Consider the following 26,488-nt stretch of genomic DNA (forward strand, 5'->3'; position numbering starts at 1 on the left):
TAGGCTGGCCCTCTGCCCACTGAGCCACATTCCCATGCTGCCAAGAAGACATTACCTGGCATCACAGGCAGTTCTGCTGAGTAGCAAAACCCACACCCATCTGAGCAGACTTCGATGGCACTTCCTGCCTTTCAACTGGCTGGGCCCGGGTTAGAGGGCACCTCTCCTGAAGCCACCAGGCTGTGAGTCACTGCACCTGTCCTCAAGCCATCCTTTTACCACCTGCGTCCTCCCCTGGCCACACCAGCCCTATGCTAACCTCCCCCTCCCCCCCCCAGGACAGCCTGCATACCGAACACTCTGGTCAGCTTGGCTACCAAGGCCTACTGACGTGTTCACGACTAGCAAGCAAGGATGGAGAGACGGCTGCATGGTCAGGAACACAGGCTGCTCATCCACAAGGCTCAGGTTCATTTCCCAGACCCCACGTGACAGATTACAACTGTAATTCCAGTTTCAGAAGATCCAACCCCTTCTTTGGACTCTGTGGATTCCAGCCATGCATGTATCGCATAGACATATATCCAGGCAGAGCATTCATACACATAAAATGAAACAGAGCTCAGAGTAGGAGGCAAGAGAATGCACTCCCTTGTGAGGTTGCAGGGTCCAGAGCAAGGGGAGGGGTGGCCATTCTGGACTCCTTCAGTATGGAGGGTTAACCCCCAGGGAAGCGCAGAAAGGTTGGGTCACCTCCCTGACATCAGCTACACCGCCTTACCCACTCCTCAGCCAGGGGACACCTGTCCGAGGGAGGGCAGGGTCTCCATCAAATTAATCTCTGACCCCAGTGCTTAGCATGCCAGAGACACAGGAGAAGCACTCACGGAACTCCAGACCACGCCCCTGAGATGCAGGTACCACTGCTGTGTGCTAAATGGATGCCCTTCCCAAGCCATCACTGGACCACACATGCTCAGTCTCCCCTTGTGAGCTAGCGGCCAGGCAGGCAAATCAGGTGGAAGGCAGTACTCACTCCCTACTCCCCCTGGCCTCACCCAGCATCCTGAAACACAGAGAGACAAGAGCGAGACCTCTGTCACCTGCTGCATCCCCACTCTGTAGCTCCAGCTCAGGGTGTTGCTTTTGACTGCAAGCTCTGGGAGAGACCTGATTGCCCGTTGCCATGGCAACCAGGGCTTGCTGTCCAGGCAGCTACTATTTAGGCGTCCATTTGGATTCCAGTGTAATAGCGGGCCTGCTGAAGGATGGCTCTGACGCCGCCCTAGTTCAAATGAACCCTCCCTGTAGTTGTCCCTGACAAGGGGCCAGATGGAGAGCAGGTTCAAACAACCGGAAGTAGACTGTGATCCTTTCAGGGGCTAGAAAATGCTGCTTCAAGGAACAGGCCTACTGACTTTATAAATTCACAGGAGCTCTCCATGCAGCAGTCTGCCAGCCAGCCAATGGTGCTGGCTTAGCCAGGATGTGGGGCGCAGCCAGAGCCAAGATTCCAATCTCAGGCTGAGAAAGAGCACCAACAAAGCACAGAGCTCCCAGTAAAGCCACCTCAGATTCCAGCACAGGTTAGCTCTGGACTGTGAGATTCCGGGCACTTGTCTATCACACAGGAAACCACGGAACCTGCTCCATGATGCCACAGAGTGGCCACCAGAGCACCACAGCCCTCAGATCTAAAACGTGTGGCATGTGACTTTAGGCAAGTCACCTCTGTCAGGACTCCTCCCAGTGCACACATTATCAGGGCTCCAGGCTTAGCTAGCTAAGCAGTAAACTGTGCCACGACTTGATAAGTGCATACTGTACCTGTGGGAGTCGGTCAACCATGCGGATTCCAGGAAGCAGACTCAGGTCATCAGACTTGGCAGCAGGCACCTTCACCTGCTGAGCCCTGCCAGCAGCCTGCCCCTGCCCAGCCTGCGGTAAGCATTCTAGATCATCGACGTCTGTACCCCTCCAGTTCATCCCGCATGCTTTACGAATGTTTGTAGAGCTGGGTGAAACAGGAGACAGAGGAGAGACTGTGTTTGTTCAAATAGATTGTGTTTCTTGCCTACCGGCTTCATTCTGGTGTAAGCTTATTTTCAGTTTAAGTTGTCAAGATGTATTTACATAAGTATTCTTAAGTGGATTAAGAATAACATTCAATGGAATTCTTACTTTCTCCCGCTCCTCTGTGCCTCAGTATGGAAACTTGAGAGCCTGAGTTCAGATCTTTAGCACCCCGGCTAAAAGCTGGGCATGGTGGCGAGCACCTGTAATCCCAGTACATGTGCACCTGTAATATCGCCACTTGGAAGTTAAAGCCAGGAGGATCATGAGGTCAAGGCCACCCTCAGCTACATAGTGAGTTCAAGGTCAGTCTGGGCTGCTCTGTCTCAACAAACAAACAAACAATAGTACAAAATCAATAAATCAATCAATCAAACAAACAAAAAAACCCAAGCCCACTGGACTGTCAACTAAAACAGGTACTGACAACCCCCCATCTCTCCACATCAGGCACTGATGGTAGGTCTCACTTTGAATTTGGGTGAACACAAATACCCAACCCATAAAATCCATGAGTATTCATGATGAAGATATGCCCTTCAAAAGGTGATGCCAGAGTCGGCCAGAGGGCTCAGCAGAGAGAAGCTCCTGCCACACAAGCCAGAGGCCTTGAGTTCAATCCCTGGAACCTACATAAAGGGAGGGGGAGAGAGCTGGCTTCATAAAGTAGTCTTCTGACGTATACATGGATGCCTTCTGTATTCACACACATATATCATACACACAGTAACAATAATTTTATTAATATAACCTTTATATTAGACATTGTATTTATAGCATTAATATAGGTATATCAAATTATAAATTAAACAAAAAAAACCTTGGACTAAGCAAGCATTAGGGTTCAGGCCTGTAATCCCAGCACGTGGGAAGCTAAGGCAGGCAGACTTCAAGTTCAAGGCCAACCTGGGCTACGCAGTAAAATCTTGCCTCACTTGTTGCACACAAAAATCCAAACTAGCTGTGCTGGACTGAAGAGGTGAGCAAGGTTTCCGATCCAGAGGGCAGCTTAGCAGAAGGAAAGCCTGGGTCTGCTTGGAGCAGGCTCGCCTCTCCGATTTCCTCAGCTCCACAGCTGCTCTCCCTCCCGTGCTCCCCACCGTTCACCCTTCTTTAGCTGTGAGGGGCCCTGAGTGGACAAAGGGAGTTATTTTGATTTCCTCTACAGCTGGGAAGGACAGGCGGCTACACGAGCCGGCAGAGAGCACCCTGCTAAACTAAGGCAATCAACAAGAAATGGTCACTTCTAAGGAAATGGAGGGAGACATATTGCTTCTCTTACCACTCAGGGAAATTTTGTCACTGTCACTATTATTAATTTTCATCAAAATATTCTGGCATTGTCTCAAACGTTCCTTTCTAAGAATGTTTTAGGCTAAGCCTGTGTATTAAGCTTACTCACATTTCAAGTACCTAGTGAGATTGTGTGGGGGTAGGGAGGAGCTAGCAACAGCAAAACCTTCATTCTTCAGAGTCTCCATAAACTGGAGGAAGATAATATACCTTTAACAAGCCAGCATCTGTAAAAGGGGTGGGGGTGGGGCACAAGCCCAGCAGCGTCTTGGGAAGTGTTGGCTAGATAGAGCATCCTTGCTTAGTAGGTATTGTTATTTTTCCTATTGCTGTGATAAAATACCCCAACCGAGACAACCTAAGGAAGAGAGGTTGCATTTTAGCTCACAGCTCAAGGTGATAGCCTATCATGGTGGGGAGCAGGCAACATTGCATCCACAATTGATAAGTGGAGGGGAGGAATGCTACCCTGTGCTCAGCTGACTTTCTCCACTGATTCCCTTACCCAGGGAGTGGCCCATAACTGTAGTGGTGAGTTTAGCTAAACTGCTTTGTGCTCCTGGCCAAGAGTTATCTGGATTCTTCCATGAATCTCACACACACACACACACACACACACACACACATACACACACACCAGTTGATTTTTAAATATGCCTTGATTGGCTCAGAGGCTGGGCAGTTCTAATCCTCCCCACGGATAGGGTGCATTTCCCTACTATAATCCTGGCTTAATGCCCTCTAGTTCTGTATTTTATCGCCATCCCCTGGCTCCTTCTGGGTGGTTCTCTGGTCTTGCTGCCCAAGATGCTTCTGGGCAGCCCTTCCGGGGGCCGCATCCCTTCTCACCTACATTCAGGATGATGTTCCCTCTGCAGCTCTAAATCTGATCTGTCTCCCTCTGAGTCAAGCTGATTCTCCTCCTTTCTCTCTCCCAGTCCCTAGCCCAGGCAAATCTAAAGGTCCCGCCTTAGTCTACCTGCCTAGCCATTGGCCATTAGCTCTTTATTGATCCATCAAAAGCCAATTGGGAACAAGGACCTTCAGAGTTCAGACAGGCAGATTCCTAATTTGGGGGGCCCAGATTAATCCATCATTTAAAGGAAAGGCCCAGGGGTGCCTGTCTTCCAGGGGCTTCTGTCAGGTTGACAACACCTACCATCATACCGGTGGAGGAGAGGGATCTTTCCAGGGACAGGAGGTGCTGTCAGCCCGGTGCTTGTATGGAGTGGCTTGCCATTAATGAATAACCTCAGAGGAGGCTAGAACGTCGATGTGACTTAATAGTTAATAAGTTACAAGTCAAAGCACCAAGACTCTTTTAATACTTAAGCCACACTTTAACTGGCGACCTCCTCCGAGCTGATTAACCGAGCAGGGAATTGTCAGATCTGTAACAAGAAGCAGGAAGCTTGTGTCCCCTGCAGCTCTCTGGGGCTGCAGGGCTGGCTGTGTGCAGAAGGGAGCCTCCTGATGAGTCAGGTTCCACCCTGGAGCTGCTCTCCACACTGCGGTGTTTGAGCGTACTCTCATTCTTGTCCCGTGCCCTATAGCCAAGGGCATCACCAAGACTCACTTCCGGGATAAACATTCCATATTATTAACGGTCAAATTGATCTAGGCCTGCTCTTTCCCTCACTGCCCTCTTGTCTGCCCTGGACGGTTTCCACAGTTGATCGCTCTAGTGGTGCCTAGAGCCCGTGCAGCATCCAAATCTCCCAGTGCATGGTGGGTGATGGGACAGTGAGCAATGGGTCTGCAGGGAGAAGGGACACACAGGGAGGGGACAACTGTGAAGGCCACCATATGCACTACTTGTCCTATCCAGAGAGCCTTTTCAATCGCTGAGTCCACACACCCAGGAGAAGGGATAGCCCTCCCCTATGAGGGACCGTATCCTAGCTCATGGCCAAGCCTGGGATCCTGAGCCCTGTAGCCCAGCTTCTTGCCTGTTTCTCCAATCAAATATTGCCCGTTAGCGATTCCCGTCTAGCCCAGCCCAGCCCAGCCAAGCCCATTCTCTCCTACCCCACTCTGCATCATACCGTCCTGAGCTCCAAAGGGATGCTGTGCTCCTGGGAGCATTCCAGAGAGAGAGAATCTCACGTTTATAGCAGCATAATGGAAGCACATAATCATGAACAGGAGGGGTAGGGGTGACACCCATGCCTTACATGAAGACCATCCACCCGTCCTGTGGCCCTGTCTCCAGCTCCTATGTATATGGACGGCTTCAGCTCCTCTGTTCCTGTCATCCGGCTGCTCCCAGGTATCAGCTTTCCACCTTTGAGGACGTGGTGAGACGGGTCATTTGAGATGGTCCCTCCCCGTCTCTCACAGCTCCGTTGTCTTCATTTCAATAGGGTCTCAAGTAGCAAGCTAAGCAGAAGCTTTCTTTATGAGGCAGACACCCCTGCTATCCCCTGTGGCTCGAACCAGAAGTCCCGAGGGTCTAAGCCTCTCACATAATTCAGTAGGCATTAAAAAAAGAAACTCAGGGGTGAGAACTGGGGATATAGCTCAGTTTGGGAGGGTGCTTGCCTATGCTTGAAGCTGCCGGGTTGATCCCCAACACAACATGAATGCAGTGTGGAGGTACATGCCTGTAATCTAAACACTTGGGAGGCAGAGGAAGGCCAGGGTCATCTTAGGATACGCAGTGAGTTCAAGGCCAGTCTAGACTACATGAGATCTTGTCTCAAAAAAAAAAAAAAATTACACTGTCTCACTGTCAGCTGAATACAATACTTTCTATTTATGATGCTGGGGGTGGGACCAGGCCTCAGAGGTGTTCTGACCCACACATTCTGTTTCGTTGTGTGTCTACTCTAGTCATCATTCCCATGACGTATACTTGTGGCATGCCATCAGTAAGGGAAGCTCTGGGCAGGCAGCATATAGCTGAGGTCCTTGAGGGAAGCGAAGTTGAACAGAACTTTGAAAGCGGGTTTGTTTGTCCATTGCAATTGATCCTTAGGGTATGACAGGGATAGGACCGGCTTCTTCAGATGCCAGACAGACTCTTCACCCACCCCCTGGTCTCTCCAGAATAGAGTGTGTGTGTGTGTGTGTGTGTGTGCGCGCACACACACGCATGCCAGTGCTCTCTAGGACTAAATGCAAGCTTTGAGCATGCCAAGCAAGAAGCCCAAACCCAGAAGTTCTCCTGCCTCAGCCTCCCAAGTGCTGGGACTATAGGCACACCATCATACCCAGTTTATCGAAAGGATATTCTGGACTGGAAATTATGTTCTGTCCTAACTAGGTTTCTCTGTTGCTATGATTAAACCCATGACCAAAACCAAGTTGGGAGAGAGAAGGGTTTATCTTGCTTATACATCCCAGATCATAGTCCATTACTGAAAAATGTCAGGGCAGGAACTGGGAGGCAGGCGCTGAAGCAGAGACCATGGAAGAACATTGCTTACTGGTGTGCTCCCCGTGGCTTGCTCCTTTCCTTTCCTTTCCTTTCCTCTCCTCTCCTCTCCTCTCCTCTCCTCTCCTCTACTCTCCTCTCCTCTCCTCTCCTCTCCTTTTCTTTTTGTTGGTTTTGCTGTCCTGGAACACACTCTGTAGACCAAACTCAGAAATCTGCCTGCCTCTGCTTCCCAAGTGCTGGGATCAAAGGCGTGTGCCACCACTGCCCAGCTGTTAGTTTATTTTCTTATTGTCTTATTTTAGATTTTATTGCTGTGAAGAGACACCATGGCCATGGCAAGTCTTCTAAAGGAAAATACTTAATAGGGGCTGGCTTACAGTTTCAGAGATTTATTGCATCATCATCACTGTGGGAAACATGGCGGCACACAGGCAGACATGGTGCTGGATTTGCTGAGAGTTCTATATCTTGATCCAAAGGCAGCAGTAGGAGACTGTGCTCCACACTGGGCAGAACATGAGCGTAAGAGACCTCAAAGCCCTCTCCCACAGTGATACACTTCTTCCAAGATCACACTTACTCTATCAAGGCCACACCTCCTAATAGTGCCACTCTCTATGGGTCAGACATTCAAACACATGAGTCTATAGGGGCCATATCTATTCAAACCACCACACTTAGACTTTCCAGTCCCACAAATTATTAATTAATAAAACGCCCCCACAGACTTGCCCTTAATCCCATCACTCAAGAGGCAGAGGCAGGAGGATCTCTATAAATTTGAGGTTAACCTAGTTTACATAATGAGTTCCAGGGGAGACAAAGTGAGACCCTGTCTCAAACGAAACAAAACAAAAGTCCACACGTGGCTGTAATATTCCTGCCTGGAGGTTTAGCTCTTGTCTTTTTTTGTTTTTTGGTTTTTTTGTTTGTTTGTTTGTTTGTTTGTTTGTTTCGAGACAGGGTTTCTCTGTGTAGCCCTGGCTGTCCTGGAACTCACTCTGTAGACCAGGCTGGCCTCGAACTCAGAAATCCGCCTGCCTCTGCCTCCCAGAGTGCTGGGATTACAGGAGTGCGCCACCACCGCCCGGCCCAGCTCTTGTCTTTTATTCTTTGAGATTCCTGGGACTAACTCTCTCTGGGCAGACCCTTCTCTACCCTTAGAAATGATCTTGGAGGTGTCTTGCTAGCTCAGGATCAGTGTGGGTCTTGTTTTCAGATGGTCTCCTGCAGTCCAGACTGTCCTCTCAAACTTTCTAAGAAAGTATACCTGAAGATGACCTGGGTCTCCTAATCGTCTGCCTCTGCTTCATGAGTGCTGAGATGACAGGCACGCAGTGTGACGTGTCCCTCTGTCTAGGCCTTCCAGACTCTCACGGAAGCCAGGGCTCCAAATGTGGCTGACATTATACGTGATCTCAGAGAGAACACAGGCTTTGGCACGACTCCTGTGTGAGCACAGCCACAGAGACAAGTCTGGGGAAAACAGTTGAAGTCAAGAGTAGAGGGAAAAATTTGGCTGCTCTGGAGAACACAGGAGCTCTGGCTATATTTAAACTCTGAGTCACATGACTAGACTCTACTTGGGCAGGAGTAAAATGTGTTTTCTTTTAAATGATTAAACTGAGTTGAACTTTGCTCAAGAAAAATTCATTCTTTTCTGACTTTTTCCCTCCCCCTGGCTTGAAGTTTCAAGATGAGATTTGTTTTCATAAAGAGAAAACTTAAGTCAGTAATTTCTAACCTAGACACATCTGTGCACTTGAAACACCCAGATGTCATCAAGTCATGTGTTTGGCTCCATTGCCTACACTTCCTCTTCTCTAGTTCTCTTGGTAATACAAACACACAAACATTGACTTGGCCTCGTGTGTATCTATCTCACTTCCGTGGGTATACGTTTTTAACGTCTATTTCTGAGGTAATGGAAATAATAAAATGTCATGCCACCATTGGGAGAATTTAGCCCAAAGTTACACTTTTACATTGGGTTGGCCAGTATGAATGGGGTTATTGGCAAGTCAAAACCAGAGAAAACCAAACTCAGGGTTTTTAAATCACCCTGCCTTGGAAAGTGCTGGAAGAGAACCAGGCGAAGAATCAGCCTATGGTAAGCCTCCAGAACTTGTCCCGTAAAAGCACAAATCTAGCCAAGCCAGGGTCGCCCCAGGCCTGTAGGAACCTTAGTGGCGACAGCTTTAGTAACCAGATCTATACCTGGAAAAAAGGAAGCCAGAGCCTGCGGTGAACAGGCCAGAGGAACTCCAATCGGAGGTCAGACAGGGGTCTTTCAACCTCTAAACTCACCCTGTCACGCCCCGGGGTCGGGGTCGCAATCTTCCACAATCTAACCACCCCCAGGCCAGGCGCAGCTTGCCCTCCCAAGTTCACGCCCACTCTAGTCTTCTCTCCTAACCTAGCGTCCCTGTCCAGGGACACGCCCCTTCAGTGTGCCCCGCCCAAGACCCTGGTACACGCCTCTCAACCAGCACTCAGGCTGGCCACCCTGAAGCTCTCCCCTCCTTTCCCCTCCCCTCCCCTGGACATTCTCTCTTTCTCACACACACGCACATCTCCGGCTCTCCTTTTCTGTGCCCCTCCCCGCTCACTTTGTCTCTGCCCTCTCAGACCTGTACCCGAAGTCCCAACGACCTCCTTTCCCTTAGCGCTGTTCTCCACCCCTGACTCCTGATCTTCCCCTTCCCTGGCATCAGGCTCTGCGGCAAGCACTCCTCCTCTGTCTTCCACGCCCAGCTCCCTTCAGCCGGTGTCTTGCTCCCCTTGCTCCCAGCATGACTCCCACCCGTGCTCCATGAGGATCCCCCAAACTTCCCCAAGATGATCCTCTCGCTCTGATTTCCTTCCCACCCGTCTACCCACCCTGCACCCTTTAAGGCTCCCTTCCATACAACACTAAACCTGTGCACCTCCCCACAGTACCACCCTACCACCCCTAACTTCCCACCTCCTGAGAGTCTCACGGCGGGTCACTCCCACCCTCCCCTCATCCCTCTTACCCTCCTTCCCCCAGGATCACCTTCCTCGTTTTCTCCTTGTCCCCCGGCGCTCCCCCGCCCCACTCTGTCCTTCCCCTCCAAGTCTTTCCCCCATCCTCCCATTCTCCCCCAGAGGAGCGCCCCCACCTCCGCTCGCAGCCTCTAGGTCCTCCAGCCTCCCAGCTCACCCTTGCCTCTCTGTCTCTTCCATCCCCGCGCCCCCCCCCGTAACTCCTCCCGCTCCCCCCATCTCTCATAGCTCCCATCCCCCGTGACCCCCCCATCCCTCCGCAGCTCAGTCCTCCCGAGTCCCCCTTGCTGCTCCCTCGCCCCATCCCGCCCGCCGCGCTCCCGCCCCAGTCCCGCCCGGTTCGCCCGCTGCGCGCTCCAGGCTGGGTGCGCGCCATGGGCAGCGGCAGCAGCCGGAGCGGCCGGATCCCGAGGCGGCGGCGCAGCCCTGACAGGCGTCAGACGGGCTCCGGAGAGACAGCCTCGGAGGGCGGCGCGGCTGACCAGGCCCCGACAGCCGCGGCCCAGGAGGAGATCGACCGCGACCCCCGCCCTGCGACGCCCCCCGGCGGCCGGGAGGAGACCCTGCGCCTGCTGGACCAGTTGCTGGCAGAGTCGGAGGCCTGGGGGCCCCAGGAGCCGACCCCACGAGGCCCCGCCAGGCTCCCACCCGCGGTGAGTGTGGGGGCCGGGCCCTCCACTCATCCCTCTGCATCCCTAGTGACTTCCCACCCAGGCCTCCGTCCTACTTGGCACTTCTGTCCCCAGCTCACCCAGAGTGCACCCCCCCTCCAGTCCTTTATAGGGTTTTGTGCCCCTTCCTTACCCCCACTCCTGCATATTCTCACTCTGCCTCCTGGGTGGGTGCCCGCTACTCTCTCTGTTTCGCGGTGACTTACAGAGACAATCTTAAAGGAGCAAGTACAAACAACAGTTGGCAGAGACACCTAGAACTTTCTTCTGGCTCAGGGTTTGCCTTCCTTTACCGGCGGGGCTGCTTGCTGTTCCGGTTGCAGCATCCTTACAGCCCAGGTGGGAATTGACCAGCAAGGGCCTCTGCTTTGGCCCGCAGGGACTACAGTGGGAGGAGGCGATAAGTGGGTGGCCCACCTGCCAAACAGTGGTTGGAAAAACCGCCCTGCCGCGTCGGACACATCCGGATCCTTGGCTGGCCAGGCAATTCCCATATTACAAGCTATTTTTAAGTTGCTTTCACTCTTTTAGCTTCCTTATCCTCTCTTGCTGAACACTTGTAATAACACCCCCGCTGTTCAAGAAAAACATGTCTTTGCTGGGTTGGCACATCTTCTCTGCTGCAAAGCTAAAAATCAGAGCGGGTCTTAGCTACTCCTGGCTGGAAGAGGGTGCCAAAGACAGTTATCTGGAGCCAGAGGTTTCTTCAGGCCGGCAGAGGTGGAGGGAATGTCTTCTTGGGCCCAGCTATCAGGCGAGCATCATGGAAAGGCCACTGGGATGGAGAGAAGACCTGGGTACAGAGAGCTCTCTGTCCGTCTGTCCGTCCCTCCTTCCCATGGCCCAGTCGAGGTTTAAAACAGGACAAGTGAGCTGTGGTGAGGACTGAATTATATAATGGGATTCCTCCAAGACTACATCAGCCTGCAGTTATGTAACACCAACGCTGGATAAACAGTTAAGGGATCTGGGAGAGATTTTGACATAGCAAGGAAACAATTTTTCAGCGTCATTTTCAAGCGCCTGGGAAACTTCCAAAGGCTCGGAAATAAACGGCCTTTCCCTCTATCTTTCAGAATATCAGCCTGGAAGAATATAACAGAGACAGGAAGTCCCAGCCACTGCTATAGCCCTTAAGTGGGGACTTGGTATCAGGGACAAAGACAGGTGCCCAGAGCGCTGGTCTGGGATCCAGGGGGAAGCGAGAAGTCTCAGGCTGAGGAGTCCACAGGAGGGAGTGACAGACAAACTCCAAGGGCAGATTGACTTGAGTCTGAAGTAGTCAGAGGACATGAGCAGAGGTGAAGAGTGGGCTCTGTGTGCCCATGATGGTTGGCACAGTTAGGTTAGCTGGGGTATGGCGTGAAAAGGTCTTCAGCTACATCTTGCCATGTTAGGGGTGTAGACTTTGTCGAGAAAGAAGTGGGCATTTGAAGGCTGAAGAGGGTGAGATTTTTGTGTTGTTGAGGAGATTACTCAGCAGTAGGAGAAGGGTGGATCAGACAGAAGAAAGCTTGGGGCACCATGATGCAGCAGGGTTATTCTGAATGTCCAACTGACCAAGTCCTTGAACCAAGGGGTGGCAGAAAGAGAGAGAGATGTGAGGAGGTAGGTTCAAGAAATGAAGTGTGGTCAGGGGATGGGTGGTGCATGCCTTTAATCCCAGCCCAACACTCAGGAAGCAGAGGCAGGAAGATCTCTGGAAGTTTGAGGCCAGCTTGGTCTACAGAGTGAGTTCCAGGACAGCCAGGGCTACACAGAAAAATCCTCTCTTGGGAAAAACAGAAAGAGCCGGGCAGTGGTGGCGCACTCCTTTAATCCCAGCACTTGGGAGGCAGAGGCAGGCGGATTTCTGAGTTCGAGGCCAGCCTGGTCTACAGAGTGAGTTCCAGGACAGCCATGGCTACACAAAGAAACCCTGTCTCGAAAAACCAAAGAAAGAAAACAAGGACAAACAATTACAACCACCCTTGACTGGAGTGCTTTAGGGCTGATTATGCAGACCCCCAAATTGTCACCCTGAGTTATACTGTATTTATAAATGTCACATCATGCACTCCAGTCCCACTCATCTCCCTGTCCCTTCCTATCTGCCCTCTGTCCTTGCAGCCTCCCCACATCCCTCCAACCCAAACCCAAACAAACATCTTGCCATGGAAGATGCAGTGTGTCACAATGCTTCCCACAGTGCACCCTCTGTCCACACTTCTTTGTTTGTGAATGTTCATTACAGTGAGTCACTGGTCTGGTTCCAGGCCTCTGGCTTCTGCTGCACTATCAGTACTGGATCCTCACCAGGACTCCTCTCAGATGTCCTGTTGTTGCCCTGTGTCATGGAGATCCTGCAGCTTTGGATCTGCAGGACCTGTCCCTTTACACGCTCCAGCAGTTCATGGATGGAGCAGATGTTGGCGTGGGTGGTAGCTGAGTTGGTCAGCCTGCCTGCGCTCCCGCATCTTACCCTGGATGACTGTTCTAGAGAGCTAGAAGGATGGCTCACTGGCTCTGAGTTCTTCCTGCTCTTGCAGAGGACCTGAGTTCAGTTCCCACCACCCATGTCAGGCTGCTACACCTCCCTGTAACTCCCTCCAGGGCGGTAGTTCTCAACCTTCCTAATGCCACAACCCTTTAATACACTCTCTCATGTTGTGGTGACCCCCAACCATGAGATTATTTTCATTGCTACTTCATAACTGTAATTTTGCTACTGTTAGTGAACTGTAATCTAAATATTTGTTACACAGGATTTCTGATATACAACCCCTGAGAAAAAGTCATTCAGCCCCTTGTGGGGTCATGACCATCAGGGTGAGAAGCATTGTTCCAGGGGATATGATGTTACCGTCTGGTCTTTGAAGATACTGCACTTGCTCAAATCCACACAGACACAGATACAAATAACTTAAAAAATAATAAAAGTAAAAGATACAGTTTTAGTTTATATTTTAATGAGTATTAATATTGATCTTGTATTCTTTCCATGTTTATAAATATTTTTAATATATTTTATTTTTAATGACATAATAATTATACTTATTTACAGTGTACAAGATCAAAAACTTGCTTGGATTACGGGTGTTTGCTGTCATGGCTATTTAGACAATTTTTAAAGAAAGATTTATTTACTTATTCTATGTATATGAGTACACTATAGCTGTCATCAGATACACCAGAAGAAGGCATTGGATCCCATTTCAGATGGTTGTGAGCCACCATGTGGTTGCTGGGATTTGAACTCATGACCTCTGAAAGAACAGCCTGTGCTTTTAGCTACGGGGCTGTCTCTCCAACCCCTATTTTGACATTTTTTGAGGTTGGATTTGTCTGTTGTTTTAGTTTTGCCAAATTGAGAGTTATAAAAAAAAGATAAAGGTAGGGATAATCTTTCTAATTCTTTTATTTTATTTATGTGCATTTGTATGTATGTGTGATTCTATTTTGAATTGTCCTGCTTGAACCATCTTATAAACAGACTTTCCCTGTATGGGCCCAACCCCCTCTCCTGCTCCTCTTTGGGATTAATTTTTAATCTCATAGCCACATGAAGTGCTCAAGGCAGAAATCCTTTCCCGGAGTCATTAAAACTCGAACATCAATGGTATTAGTTGGGGTATTTGAAACTTCAAATTCTGCAGAGGGGGAAGCTGAGTAAACCTAGGGATTTGAATTGGTGTTTTTAAGTTATTTCGTAATCTTGAAGGACACAGCGGAGGCCCTGTCAATCAGTCAGCCTCTTCCTGGGTAAAGTGAGCTGTATCGTATTGATCCATCCGTGGAGTGTGGGGGAGGGAACTGAAGTGTTCTCTCACCTTTTAGATGTTTGTTACAATGCCATGGCAGTGTGTGTGTGTGTATGCGTGTGTGTGTGCGCGCGTGTGTGCGTGTGCGCGTGTGTGCGTGTGCATGTGCGTGTGTGTGTGTGTGTGTGTGTGTGTGTGTGTGTGTAGGATTCGTCACAAGCCTGTGTAGGACAGTGCTACCTTCTCCTGAGGCTGAATGACGCCTTGTTTACCACTTTTGCCAAGTTCATATTTGCTGGAGTCAAAAGGGACTGGGGGCATCTTGTCTGTTGCCACCAGGCAAGCAAGACTTTAGGGTGATCATGGCTGTGGACTCTGAAGGGAAGAAGCAACAGAAAGGAGCTCACAGCTGCAAAGCAGACTCGCCAGAGGGACTTAGGGATGCTGGACTCACAACAAAAACAAAACAAAGAGCTCGCAGACAGCACCAGTCTGCCTGCAGTGAAGGCTACAGCAAAGAGCACACGTGTAAATAGCATGAAGTGGGGTCTCCACGGCACATCCAGAAGAGCGAGAGAAGCTCATGGCTGACTCCAAGAACTCACACAGTGCTAGGAAGGCCACGGATGGGAGTCCATGTTGCATCAAGGAGGCTCTGAGGAAGGAACAGAAAGACAGGGCCAAGGAAATGCCAAGGAGTGGAGAAACCTCAGGCAACGGAAGTCTCCTCATTGTGACAGGTGGCAAAGGGGGCACTGTAGGAGCCCAACAAGAATGGCACATTGCACCAGAAAGCCACAAGTGGGAAGCCACTGCCATTGCCTTTCTAAGCCAGGCTGTGGTGGCGCACCCCTGTAATCCCAGCACATGGGAGGCAGAGGCAGGCAGAGTTCCATGAGTTTGAGGCCAGCCTGGTCTACATAGGGAGCTCCAGGCCAGCCAAGGCTATTTTATGGGACTCCATCTCAAAAAAGTCAGTTCTGAATAGAAACAATTTGAAAATGGAAAGAAAATAGAAAGGCAGATGCTCCTTTCTGATCTTATGGGCAGGATCCTGGGAGATCGTAGCATCAGTAGGACACCAGGAGTAAGATTTTTACAAGCTAGAGGTGCAGTTCCTGGGGTGGAAAGGCACAGATGGGCCTTGCTCCCTCCGTGGGGTTCCCAGCTCTGTTAGGGTCAGGAACGGAGGCTCATGTGCCTCGCTTGCTATTGGGGTCTGGTGGTGGTTATGGAGGATTGGGGCTTTCGGTGAAGCCACAAGGAACACTTCCCAAGAGGCCACTGACACTGACCACTGTGCTGGAAGACTAGTGCCCTCTGGTGGTGAAGAGCGGAGTCTGCCTGGCAAAATCCTGAAAACTGCCCCCTGGTAATGCTGGAGGTCGCTTAATATTTTTCTGTCTGTAAAGTGTTCAAAGTTGCACAGTTTTAAAAAAATTAAATAATTTTTTTAAATTTAAAATTTAAAAATCAACCAAACCAACCCCAACCTGGGATTCAGAGAAAGAGAATTCATAGAGAAGGCAACATCCAAGCACACAGGAGTAAACAGGAGTTCGTCAGCCAGTACGGGTGAACAGCACCGTAAGAAGTCAGGTGGCAAGAAGGCCACTGAGGCTTCCGTTCCTCTGGAGACCTGTCTGCAGTGGCAGAGTACATTAGGAGCGTCCTCGGGGAGGGGCAGGGACGAGAACATGGTGTGTGTGTGTGTGTGTGTGTGTGTGTGTGTGAGGGGGGCTGTGAGCTTTCTTATGCCCACAGTTTAGTGGCTGTGGCTGCATCTCTACATATGTTTATGAAGACTGTACGAAGCTGTGCTCCTTAGCCACCCGCAGTGCCCCATATGCATCGCACATAACATTTGTGCACACGCACGATCTATACATACAAAGCTGATCAACCAAGGGGAGAACATTCCATCGAAGAGGCAGGATGTATTTTGGTAAGGGAAGTAGGCAGTATATTTCTAAATATGTGTGTGTGTGCCTGTGCAAGTGTATACATATATACACTTATATATATATATATATATATATATATATATATATATATATATATATATATATATATATATATATATACACATATATATATACATGAGTGCACACTTACAAATACATTCACATGCATGCGCGCGCGCGCACACACACACACACACACACACACTTGTAAGAGTCCAAGGAGACCTGAAGAGATGCCACCTTTTCATCTCCTCAGGTTCTCTGTTCTTTGCACGACTGTGCTTTGTTTGTCTAAAGCTTCCCTGAGCTGGTGAGCGGAGCTATGCCTTCTCCTACCCCAGGGCGCATGCTCACAAGCACATGCTACCCCAGGGCGCATGCTCACAAGCACATGCTACCCCCCAGGGCGCATGCTCACAAGCACATGCTACCCCCCCCCAGGGCGCATGCTCACAAGCACATGCTACCCCCAGGGCGCATGCTCACAAGCACATGCTACCCCAGGGCGCATGCTCACAAGCACATGCTACCCCAAGGCGCATGCTCACAAGCACATGCCAGAACACAAACAGCCAGAACGTGGCTCTTCTGATGCCAGTTCTGTGGGCACAGTTCACATGGCAGTGAGGTTCTGTCATCCTGGCTGCCTCCAGGGAAGGTCGTGACGCCCTGTTATCATCAAGCAGGTATTGCTATGAGCAGCAAGTCCAGGGGTTGATGCTGGATTCCCCCTTGGATCTTGTCCCCTGCCTGGTCAGAAACCGTAACAAACCTTACAGTCCTAATGAGAGGAGAAGCAGCCAAGCAGATGATGACCAAGCTGGCTCCAGCGAAGCTGAACCGAAGAGATAGGTGTCCGAGTAAGAGGCCTTCATAAAAAAACAAACCACCCGGGCTGTTGTCGTGCTCGCCTTTGATCCCAGCACTTGGGAGGCAGAGGCAGGCAGATTTCTGAGTTCAAGGCCAGCCTGGTCTACAGAGTGAGTTCCAGGACAGCCAGGGCTACACGGAGAAACCTGTCTCAAAAAAAAAAAAAAAAAAAAAAAAAAACCTAACCAACCAACCAAACAAACAAACAAACCAGCCTCAGCAGGACAGGAAGCTAAAGGTTATGGAAAGCTGTAGGATGGGCGATTGGTGTGAATGTGAGAAAGGAATTTCATGCATACCCGGAAGGATGGAACATGTTGTCCAAAGAGATTGGCTCACAGCATGTTCACAGAAGCATCACCACCACAGATCAGACACGGCTGGAAGCAACACCATGTCTATCTGCAGGTAGATGAAGGGACCACACGGGGACTATCCACTGGACAGGGTGGGTTTCACTCCTTAGAAGTTCTGTCAGACGTCGCTCCATGGATGGATGGGCCTTAAAGTGTGCCCATCACCGAAGGACAAAGGACAAATCTATAGGAGTGACTACCTGTGGGTCCTCAGACTAGGCAAAGATGGGAAACACCAACCATGGTCGTTACCAAGGGCTGGGAGAGGCCGCAGGGAGTTAGTGTTTAGTGAACTTTCAGTTCAGCAGGATGAAAAGCCGTGTGGCCCGTTGGTGTGTCATGATGTGAATGTGCTTAAGGGAAACACACGCTTGGAAGTAACTAAACTAGAAAAACAAATGTAGGGAATGTGTATTTTTTTTAGGTTTTTATTTATTTATTGTATGTAAGTACACCATAGCTGTCTTCAGATATGCCAGAAGAGAGCATTCGATCTAATTACAGATGGTTGTGAGCCACCGTGTGGTTGCTGGGATTTGAACTCAGGACCTCCAGGAGAGCAATCAGTGCTCTTAACCACTGAGCAAACTCTCCATTTCTTGCTCCGGCTCCACTTGCTCCAGACCTGCTTGCTGTAGCTGTCTTCAGACACCTCAGAAGAGGGCATCAGATCTCATTACAGATGGTTGTGAGTCACATGTGGTTGCTGGGATTTGAACTCAGGACCTTCGGAAGAGCAGTTGGTGCTCTTAACTGCTGAGCCACCTCTCCAGCCCAGGAATGTGTATTTTTACCACAGGTAAAGTGTTTTGTTTTCTGGGTGTTATGTTTTCTTTGATATTGGAGACTGGGTCTTATGGAGCCCAGGCTGGCCTCAAATTCCTTTTGCAGCTGGGAATGGTTTTGAACTCCTAATCCCCCTGCATCAGCTTCCTGAGTGCTAGGATTACTGGTGTGTGACATTACCCTCAGATAGATTTTAAAAATAGTACTCATTTGTGTGTGCATGTGTTTGTGTGCGTTTATATGTAGCACAGGCATGCAGGTGCCTGTGGAGACCAGAAGGCAGCATTGAATCCCTGAGGGCTGGAGTGACCGGGAGTTCCAAGCTGACAGGAGTGTGGTAACCAAACCCAGGTGTCCTATAGGAGTAGAGAAAACTAGCTTGCCTTTTTTTTTTTTTTTTTTTTTTTTTTTTTTTTTGGTTTTCTGGATTTGGTTTTATCGAGACAGGGTTTCTCTGTGTAGCCCTGGCTGTCCTGGAACTCACTCTGTAGACCAGGCTGGCCTCGAACTCAGAAATCCGCCTGCCTCTGCCTCCCAGAGTGCTGGGATTACAGGCCTGCGCCACCACCGCCCGGCTCTTTTTTTTTTTTTTTTTTTTTTTTAAAGATTCATTCACTTCATGTATAGGAGTTACACAGTCGCTGTCTCCAGACACCAGAAGAGGGCACTGGATGTCATCACAGATGGATGAAGGCCACCATGTGGTTGCTGGAAATTGAACTCAGGACCTCTGGAAGAGCAGTCAGCTCTCTCAACTGCTGAGCCATCTCTCCAGCTCATGCGAACACTCTCAATCTATACTGCAGTATTAGTCAGGCCTCCCTAGAGAAGCAGAATATATAGAATGAATCTCCTTTTCTATATGTATAGAAAGGAGATCTATTAGAGTCACTTACAGGCTATGATCCAACTAATCCAACAATGGTGTTCTACAAGTGGAAAGCCCAAGAATCTAGAAGTTGCTCAGTCTACAAGGCTGGATGTCTCAGCTGGTCTTCAGCAGACACTGGGATTCCAAAGAAGTAGGCTCTGGTGCCAGTGAAGGAATGGACTTGCTAGCGAGGGGAGAGCAGGCAGGCAAAGAACAAAAGCTTTTGGCTTTTTTTTTTTTTTTTTTTTTTTTTTTTTTTAGGTTTTTTGGATTTGGTTTTTTCAAGACAGGGTTTCTCTGTATAGCCCTGGCTGTCCTGGAACTCACTCTGTAGACCAGGCTGGCCTCGAACTCAGAAATCCGCCTGCCTCTGCCTCCCAGAGTGCTGGGATTACAGGCGTGCACCATCACTGCCCGGCTGATTTTTTGTTTTTTGTTGTTGTTTTTCCATGTCCTTATACAGGCTTCCAGCAGGAGGTGTGGCCTGGATTAAAGGTGTGTTTTCCCTGGTCTACATAGCTAGTTCTAGGACAGCCACGCTTACACAAAGAAACCTGTCTGGAAAAACAAACACAAACACAAACAAACAAACAACAACAAGGTGTGTCTTCTTGCCACACGTTCTGGTTCAAAGACAGCATGTCTTCCCACCTCAAAGGTCTGAACTAGCAATGGGTTCTCATGCTTCAAACCGAGCAAAGCGATCTCTCAGGTGTGCCCTTGAGCTCTGCATTGTAGTTCCTTCTGATGTAGTCAGGTTGACAACCAAGAATAGCCATCGCAACTACCGAGTAATGTCTCCACCGACCTCTATCTAGAGTCAACAAAACAAAACAAGACAACCTTAGAAAGCTTCCCTGCGGCCTGGGGAGAAGGGCCAGTGAGCAGAGGGCCTGTGAGCGAATAGGAGGGCCTGAGCTCAGGTCCCGGCACCCACATAAAATCTGGATATGGTGGTTTGCACCTATAACCCTGAGTGCTCTGGGGATTGACACAGGGGATCCCTGGAGCCCCCTGGCCAGCCAGTTAGCCAGTATTGGAGATCTGGGTTTAGTGAGAGACCCTGGAGAAAAACCATACCAAGTCAACAGAAAAGTAGACAGTGATAGAGGTAGACCTGTTCTATACATGGATGTGCACATGTGTCACATATGCATCCACCCTACATATGCACATGTACACACACACACACACACACACACACACACTTTCCCCAGAAAATGTAATGGTCGATTAACTGAATGTTTGAATTTTTTGTGTGTTTGTTTATTCTGATGGATTCTAGAACAGAATTACAAATTGGAAACGGCTCTCCCAGGCTGGAGAGATGGCTCAGTGGTTAAGAGCACTGACTGCTCTTCCACAGGTCCTGAGTTCAAATCCCAGAAACCACATGGTGGCTCACAACCATCTGTAATGGTATCTAATGCCTCTTCTGGTGTGTCTGAAGACAGCTACAGTGTACTCATCATACATATAACATAAATAAATAAAATCTTAAAAAGAAAAAAAAAGAAAAGAAACTGCTCTCCCGAATTCCTGGAGCACTCTGACTCTGCTCTCCCGCATCCCTGGAGCACTCTGACTCTGCTCTCCAGGCTGCCACCAAGCAGAGCAGCCTGCTGCTGTCTCACCTACGTCCTTCTTGACTCTAGGCGACCAGTCTTAACACTTGTTGTGTTAAACCGTTATCTTTGGATCACTGTTGCTTCAAGTTGCTATAGCAAAATGCTTTAGGCTAGGTTACCTATAAGCAGTGTACATACTGCTCACAGTTCTTTTTTTTTTTTTTTTTTTTTTTTTTGGATTTGCTTTTTTCCGAGACAGGGTTTCTCTGTACAGCCTTGGCTGTCCTAGAACTCACTCTGTAGACCAGGCTGGTCTCAAACTCAGAAATCCACCTGCCTCTGCATCCCAGAGTGTTGGGATTACAGGCGTGCACCACCACTGCCCAGCTCACAGTTCTTCTTAAAGAACTGTAGTCGTTCCAGTTATATATATATATATATATATATATATATATATTGTGTGTGTGTGTGTACACTATAGCTCTCTTCAGACACTCCAGAAGTGGGCATCAGATCCTATTACAGATGGTTGCGAGCCACCATGTGGTTGCTGGGAATTGGACTCAGGACCTCAGGAAGAGCAGTCAGTGCTTTTAACCGCTGAGCCAGTCTCCAGCCCAGCATCCCACATGCTGGGATTACAGGTGTGTGCCCAGGTTAAACATGAATTTAGTGCATATTTGCTGAAGGGAAGGTACAAGGCTCTTGAGCCTGGATGATATCCCTGGAGGTAGGGATAGGATGGTCTCGTGCTAGGCACATTGGGACACTGATGTCTGGAGGTGAGAGACAGAATGAACCCCTAAGTGGTAGTAGTTAGGAGGCAAGAGATCTGAACTCAGTACTGCTGTCTCTTATTTATTTGCTTGTTCATTTATGAGTTTTATAAGTCTCTCCCATGGCCTCAGTTTTCTTGACTGTAAAATGGGTAACTGGGCTCCAGAGTCCGAGGAAAAGTGTCTCTATTCTGCTGTTTACAGACTCTGATTTAAACATGGTGGCTGTTGTCCCGTCCAGAAAGCCGGAGTGTTAATCCACTATACTGGTGACAAGTTTTTGATGCCTTTTCCTATCTCCCTGCTCAAGGTGTCCCCAGAGAAGGTTAAGGGCAGCCCTGAAGACAGCTGTGCCTCTGAGTAAGTATGGGGAGGAGCCTGAAGCAGCCCTTCCAGCCACTTCGAGCCTTCCAGTCCGGTGTCCTGCAGGCTGTGAGGCTCTTAACATGTAGAGCTGTGCCCTCAAGGGGCGTGAAGGGCGGCTTCAGAGCCTGGGCCCCACAGCAGCTCTGAAAGGCCTCCTGACCTGACCTAGCTTCCAGGTTTCCTGGCTCCCTCCCTCCCTCCCTCATGATCTGGCTTCTCTGTGACCACTCTGGACCCTTCAGGTTTGTTCAGATATACTTGGGTGTCCCGCTGTACTCCGTGGCTTTATCTGTAAAAACTGTCCTTGGCTGTAAAGATTTCACAGCTGCTCCAAAACAATCAAGAAAACGCACTTAAAACTCCCACAAGTTTCACATGCAGTACTGCCAGGCTGGTGGCTCAGCCTTTAATTCCAGCACTTAAGACACAGAGGCAGAAGCAGAGGCAAGAGTTCCAGCCCCACCTGGTCTACAGCAAGGTCCAGGCTAGCTAGGGCTACAGGGCAAGACACTGTCTAAAACAAACAAGCAAATAAGCAATAAAAACAACAAAACTCACCCCAAACCCTGTCAGTAGAGTCCCAGGGCCCGGGACTCTTTGCCTTTAAAACTCCTCAGGGGCAGGGAACACAGTCTAGTGGGAGCCTGCCTGGTGTGTGCAGTGCCTTAGGTGCACTGCCCAGTGCAGAGATAAAATGGGGGAGGCAGCAAGACGGCTCCACAGGTAAAGGAACTTGCCACCAAGTCTGACAACCTAAGTTCAGTCTCCAGAACCCACAAGACAGAGAGGGAGAACCCAACATCTGCACGCTGTCCCTCAACATCTATTGTATGTCACAGCATGAGCCCTTATACACATATGCACACACATACACAGTTAAGTAAATACACATAAACACACACACACACACACACACACACACACACACACACACACACGGAGAAGAATGTCAGTGCTTCTAGTCCTTAGAGTGCATGGGACACTGCGCTGCTCTGTCAGACTCCTGCTGCTCTGTCCATGTCTCTCCTGTCCCTTCCTCTGGGTATCCACCCGCAGGGATGTCAGCGTGCATAGTGGGAGAGGAATAGTGAGGGGAGGCTATAGCCACTTCCCAGCACCCTTGGATACCAACTGCTTCAGCTTTCACTGTCTCAGTTTTCATGTCTACTAGTGCCACGGGCTGGCAGGGCCAAGCCTAGAAGGGCTTGTTCCTGTTGAGGGTCTCCAGGATGGCAGGAAGCCAACTTCCTGCACAGTCCTAGCTTGTTCCGATGGTGTGGTGGTCCCTTGTATTCCTTTCTCTCTAACAGCAGTCAGTAGGGGACTCCAGAGGCAGTCAGGAGGGGTAGCCACTACCACTATTCCAATCTAGAGTCACACAGTGTATTAGTTTGGGTTCTCTAGAGTCACAGAACGTATGGATAGTCTTTATATAGTTAGGGAATTTGTCTTTGACTTAGTCTATAGTCCAATTCCCCAACAATGGTCAGCAGCAGCTGTGGATGGAAGTCCAAGGATCTAGCAGTTGCTCAGTCCCACGAGGCAAGCAGGCAAGAAAGAGTAAATCTTCCTTCTTCCAATATCCTTATATATGTCCAGCAGAGGGTGTAGCCCAGATTAAAGGCTATAGGTCTCCAACAGAGGGTGTGGCCCAGATTACAGGCGTGTGGGTCTCCAGCGAAGGGTATGGCCCGGATTAAAGGCATGTGCCTCCACGTCTTTAATCCCAGATGATCTTGAACTCAGAGATCTCCTTATCTTAATCTTCTGAAATTCATAGCCACTATGCTTCAAGATCTCCATGCCAAGATCCAGGTCAGAAACTTATATCTCTGAGCCTCCAGATTAGGATCATAGGTGAGCCTTCCAATCCTAGATTGTAGTTCATTCCAGATATAGTCAAGTTGACAACCAGGAAGAGCCACCACACACAGCTACTGTGCATCAAAGCCAGCTGAGTTCTGCCCTCCTCCAAAGCATTTGGATGTCCCCCTTTGCTCTGCAGGCACCGTAGGAAAGGCAGATGCTTTGGCAGCAGTCAGATCTCTGAAGGTCAAGCAGCTTACCTAGGACCCTCACTCTGTGTTTTGGGAGAAGTGTACAGAGTCCCGGATGTTGTTTTCAGAGGGTCAGCTAGGAACCTCAGATGGGCCTGGGCGTCTGACTTGCCCTGCTGCACCCTCATTGCAGGTCTTGGTGGATGAAATGGGAGGACAAGTGAAGATGGTCATGTCTATGTGCCGGCTGTGAAGGAAAGAGATTCGGATGTCCCCAGAGCAGAGGGTTTTGGTTCAGATGTCAGGATGGACCACTTAAAGACCACTGTGGTTGCTAGGGGAGATAGGAGTTTGAAGGTAGATCCACCAACGTCTGCATTTCTCACCCACAGAGCCCCAGGGAACAGCCCCAAGAGACCCGAGGGGCAGTCGGCCATCTCCTATGATTACTCCGAAGAGGAACTCATGGCGAGCATTGAGCGGGAGTACTGCCGCTGAGCTGGACGAGCAGCCCTGGACACCACTGCCCAGGCCTTGCAGGTCTTCGAGCTGGGGTGGAGTCAAGGGCACCAGCTTGCCCTACCCGTCCGTGACCTGGCCGGAGAGGAACCACTTCTAGAATACAGCTATTTTCCCAAACTGATCTTTTAAGATTCACGGTCGGAGTCCTGCCGATGGCCAGGCAGACCAAGAGTGAGGGGCATGTAGGCGCCAGGCCACAGGTGTGCGTGCCTTCCTCCTCTCTCTGAGGGGTAGCCTGGCTGTGTGGGCCCCCTGGGTTCTGAACGCTTGCTCTACTTACTCATTTTCCAGGTGGGGAAGGGTCAACCCCTCTTGGTATCTGTGCCACAGGCTTCTAGAAGTTTCCACCAAGGTATGTTCTCAGTCTTCACACTAAGATTTCTCCAGAGGGATGCAGCTACCTCCATGTATGTCAGTTTCTGTGGATGGCAGGCAGATGCTGAGCGTGTGGGTCTACGTGGGTCCAGGGATTGTATTTCGGACAGCTTAGAGGTAACAGCGAGCTGCAAGGACCCGGGGCCTGAGTCCCTTGGCTTCTGCCTTCCGCATGCTGGAGGCCCCTCCGAGTCACAGCATAACAGCCTCCCCTCTTGGGTGTAGTAGGAAGAGAGAGGGCTGGGGCCCAGAGGCTGCTTGGCATCCCGGTATTACACTAGCCTGCTATCACTTCCCTCTCTGGGCCTCTCAGTTTCTCTCTCGGGGAGAATCCTGGAGGTTCTGTGAGGTCTTTCAAGCCCTATCAGTTTGGCAGCCCTGTCTTCCAGCCCTGCCGTCTTCCGGGGCCCATTGTGCTTTATCCATCCCCGAGCGCGGAGCTGCGTTGGAACTGAGGGAGGCGGTGCACAGGGTGCACAGCAAAGGCCTTCATGGGAATCGCTCTCCAGTTTCCCTTCTGGCTGGCAGTCTGGCTAACACCATGAGCCTCTTCTCCTTCTTCCTGCTTTGGGTGGAAGGTAGTCACAATAATGATGTCAAAGGGGACCTCAAGCATTCCCAGTTGACAGACGGGAAAATATAGAAAGCCGGTGGGAAGGAAGGAACGGCTTGTGTGGTCCTGTGGGGCCTTGCTTGGTCTTGCGTGGGTGTGGAATCCTGGAAGGGTTTATAGATCTGTGAGTGGAGGGACAAGCCCACATCCCTGCAACCATCAGGCTAGAGACCTTAAGGCTGCATAGTGAATTCAAATGCAGCCTGGACTGTGTCCTGACAGTCTGTCAGAAAAGGGGGTAGAGAATCGGGAAACAACGGCAACTTTAGCTAAGGTCAAAACAGGTCTGCCTCCCCGGACCAAGGCAGCGACCTTCACCAGCATCTTCCCTCTGCCAGCCCATGAATCCTCAGAACACAACCTAGAGCATCTCAGGAACTGAGGAAGAATGGTCACTGAGACTGTCCCCGCACCTGCGGCCCTTTGCTGTCACCTGCAAATGATTCCATGAACTCGCTGACTTGACAGGAGTGCCTATGAGTTCTTGGCTGGGAGACTTGTGCTACGGTCGGAGCCCAGAGTCACTGTCTACCAGTCGGTCAAACACTCCCAGAGCTAGCAACTAACTGTCTTACTGGAGCCCAAAGGGCTGCTTTTGCTATGAAAATGAAAGCTGTTTCTATTTTAATAACACAAATATTAAAAATGCTTATTTTAAAAGAGGTTAAAATGTTACTTTTTTTTTAACCGAAGAACGGGATCAGGCTTTTGAAGTTGATGCTGTAAATATTTACATCTGTTATGTGTTTGTTCCAATGGGGACGTTCATGTGATTAAAAGGAAGATGGGGGATAAAAAGAGAGGAGAAAGACAGTAGTTCTGCATTTCCTAAGGAAGCCCTTAATGAGATCAAGGTGCTAAGACAGAAAAAAATACACCCCACAGAAGTTAACATTATCAACATGGAGATATGCATCTTCTCAAACCTAAGAAGCCACTGCTGTTCCCAGATTTAAAGAAAAAAACAAACCCAAACCAAACAAAACCCTAAGTTGCAGAAAAGGATCTACTGAGCAGTGGCCAGCCAAACCAAGTGAGTGCCAACTGATGAGCTGTGGTCCTGGGAAAATCAGGCTCCAGAGAGGCTGCAAGAGGTGGAGCTGGGTAACACTGCCTCCTACAGGAGCATTTCAGGTACTGCCCAGGTACCAGGTATCCACCTATGTCCCAGCTGGCTAGCCACACTGCTCAGCTCTAAGCAGATTGTGGGGTCTCCCACATAAAGCATGAACTGACCCTGTCTCCCACGAGGGTCTAAGGAACCACAGATGGCCACTGGCCCTGCAGCAGATCTTCCTCGA

General features: G+C 49.8%; 1 protein-coding gene across 5 annotated transcripts; it reads left to right on the forward strand.

Annotated features, from left to right (window-relative positions):
• The first annotated feature begins 9,203 nt into the window (after nt 1–9,203).
• Nucleotides 9,204–25,849, forward strand: Cys1 (cystin 1). 5 transcript variants are annotated; one of them, XR_007978386.1, is made up of 5 exons: nt 9,204–10,365; nt 21,625–21,674; nt 24,070–24,399; nt 24,491–24,551; nt 25,526–25,849. XR_007978386.1 is itself a non-coding variant. In XM_052186041.1 (4 exons), the coding sequence occupies exons 1-3, from the start codon at nt 10,087–10,089 to the stop codon at nt 24,173–24,175; spliced, it is 435 nt and encodes a 144-aa protein (XP_052042001.1). In that variant the 5' UTR covers nt 9,204–10,086; the 3' UTR covers nt 24,176–24,217; nt 24,491–25,849. The 5 variants fall into 5 exon arrangements, 2 of the variants coding, with proteins under 2 accessions (XP_052042001.1, XP_052042000.1); XR_007978387.1 differs by having other exon boundaries at nt 24,070–24,217; XR_007978385.1 differs by having other exon boundaries at nt 24,070–24,551.
• Nucleotides 25,850–26,488: the final 639 nt, after the last annotated feature.

This window comes from Apodemus sylvaticus, chromosome 6, assembly GCF_947179515.1.
Source record: "Apodemus sylvaticus chromosome 6, mApoSyl1.1, whole genome shotgun sequence".
Lineage (NCBI taxonomy): Eukaryota > Metazoa > Chordata > Mammalia > Rodentia > Muridae > Apodemus > Apodemus sylvaticus.

Excerpts from the sequence above, each read along its gene's own strand:
- Cys1 (XM_052186040.1), top strand. The coding sequence starts at position 10,087 with ATGGGCAGCGGCAGCAGCCGGAGCGGCCGGATCCCGAGGCGGCGGCGC. Across the intron at positions 10,366-21,624 it reads CCGCCAGGCTCCCACCCGCG|GTGTCCCCAGAGAAGGTTAA; the intron begins GTGAGTGTGGGG and ends TCCCTGCTCAAG. Across the intron at positions 21,675-24,069 it reads GAAGACAGCTGTGCCTCTGA|AGCCCCAGGGAACAGCCCCA; the intron begins GTAAGTATGGGG and ends TCTCACCCACAG.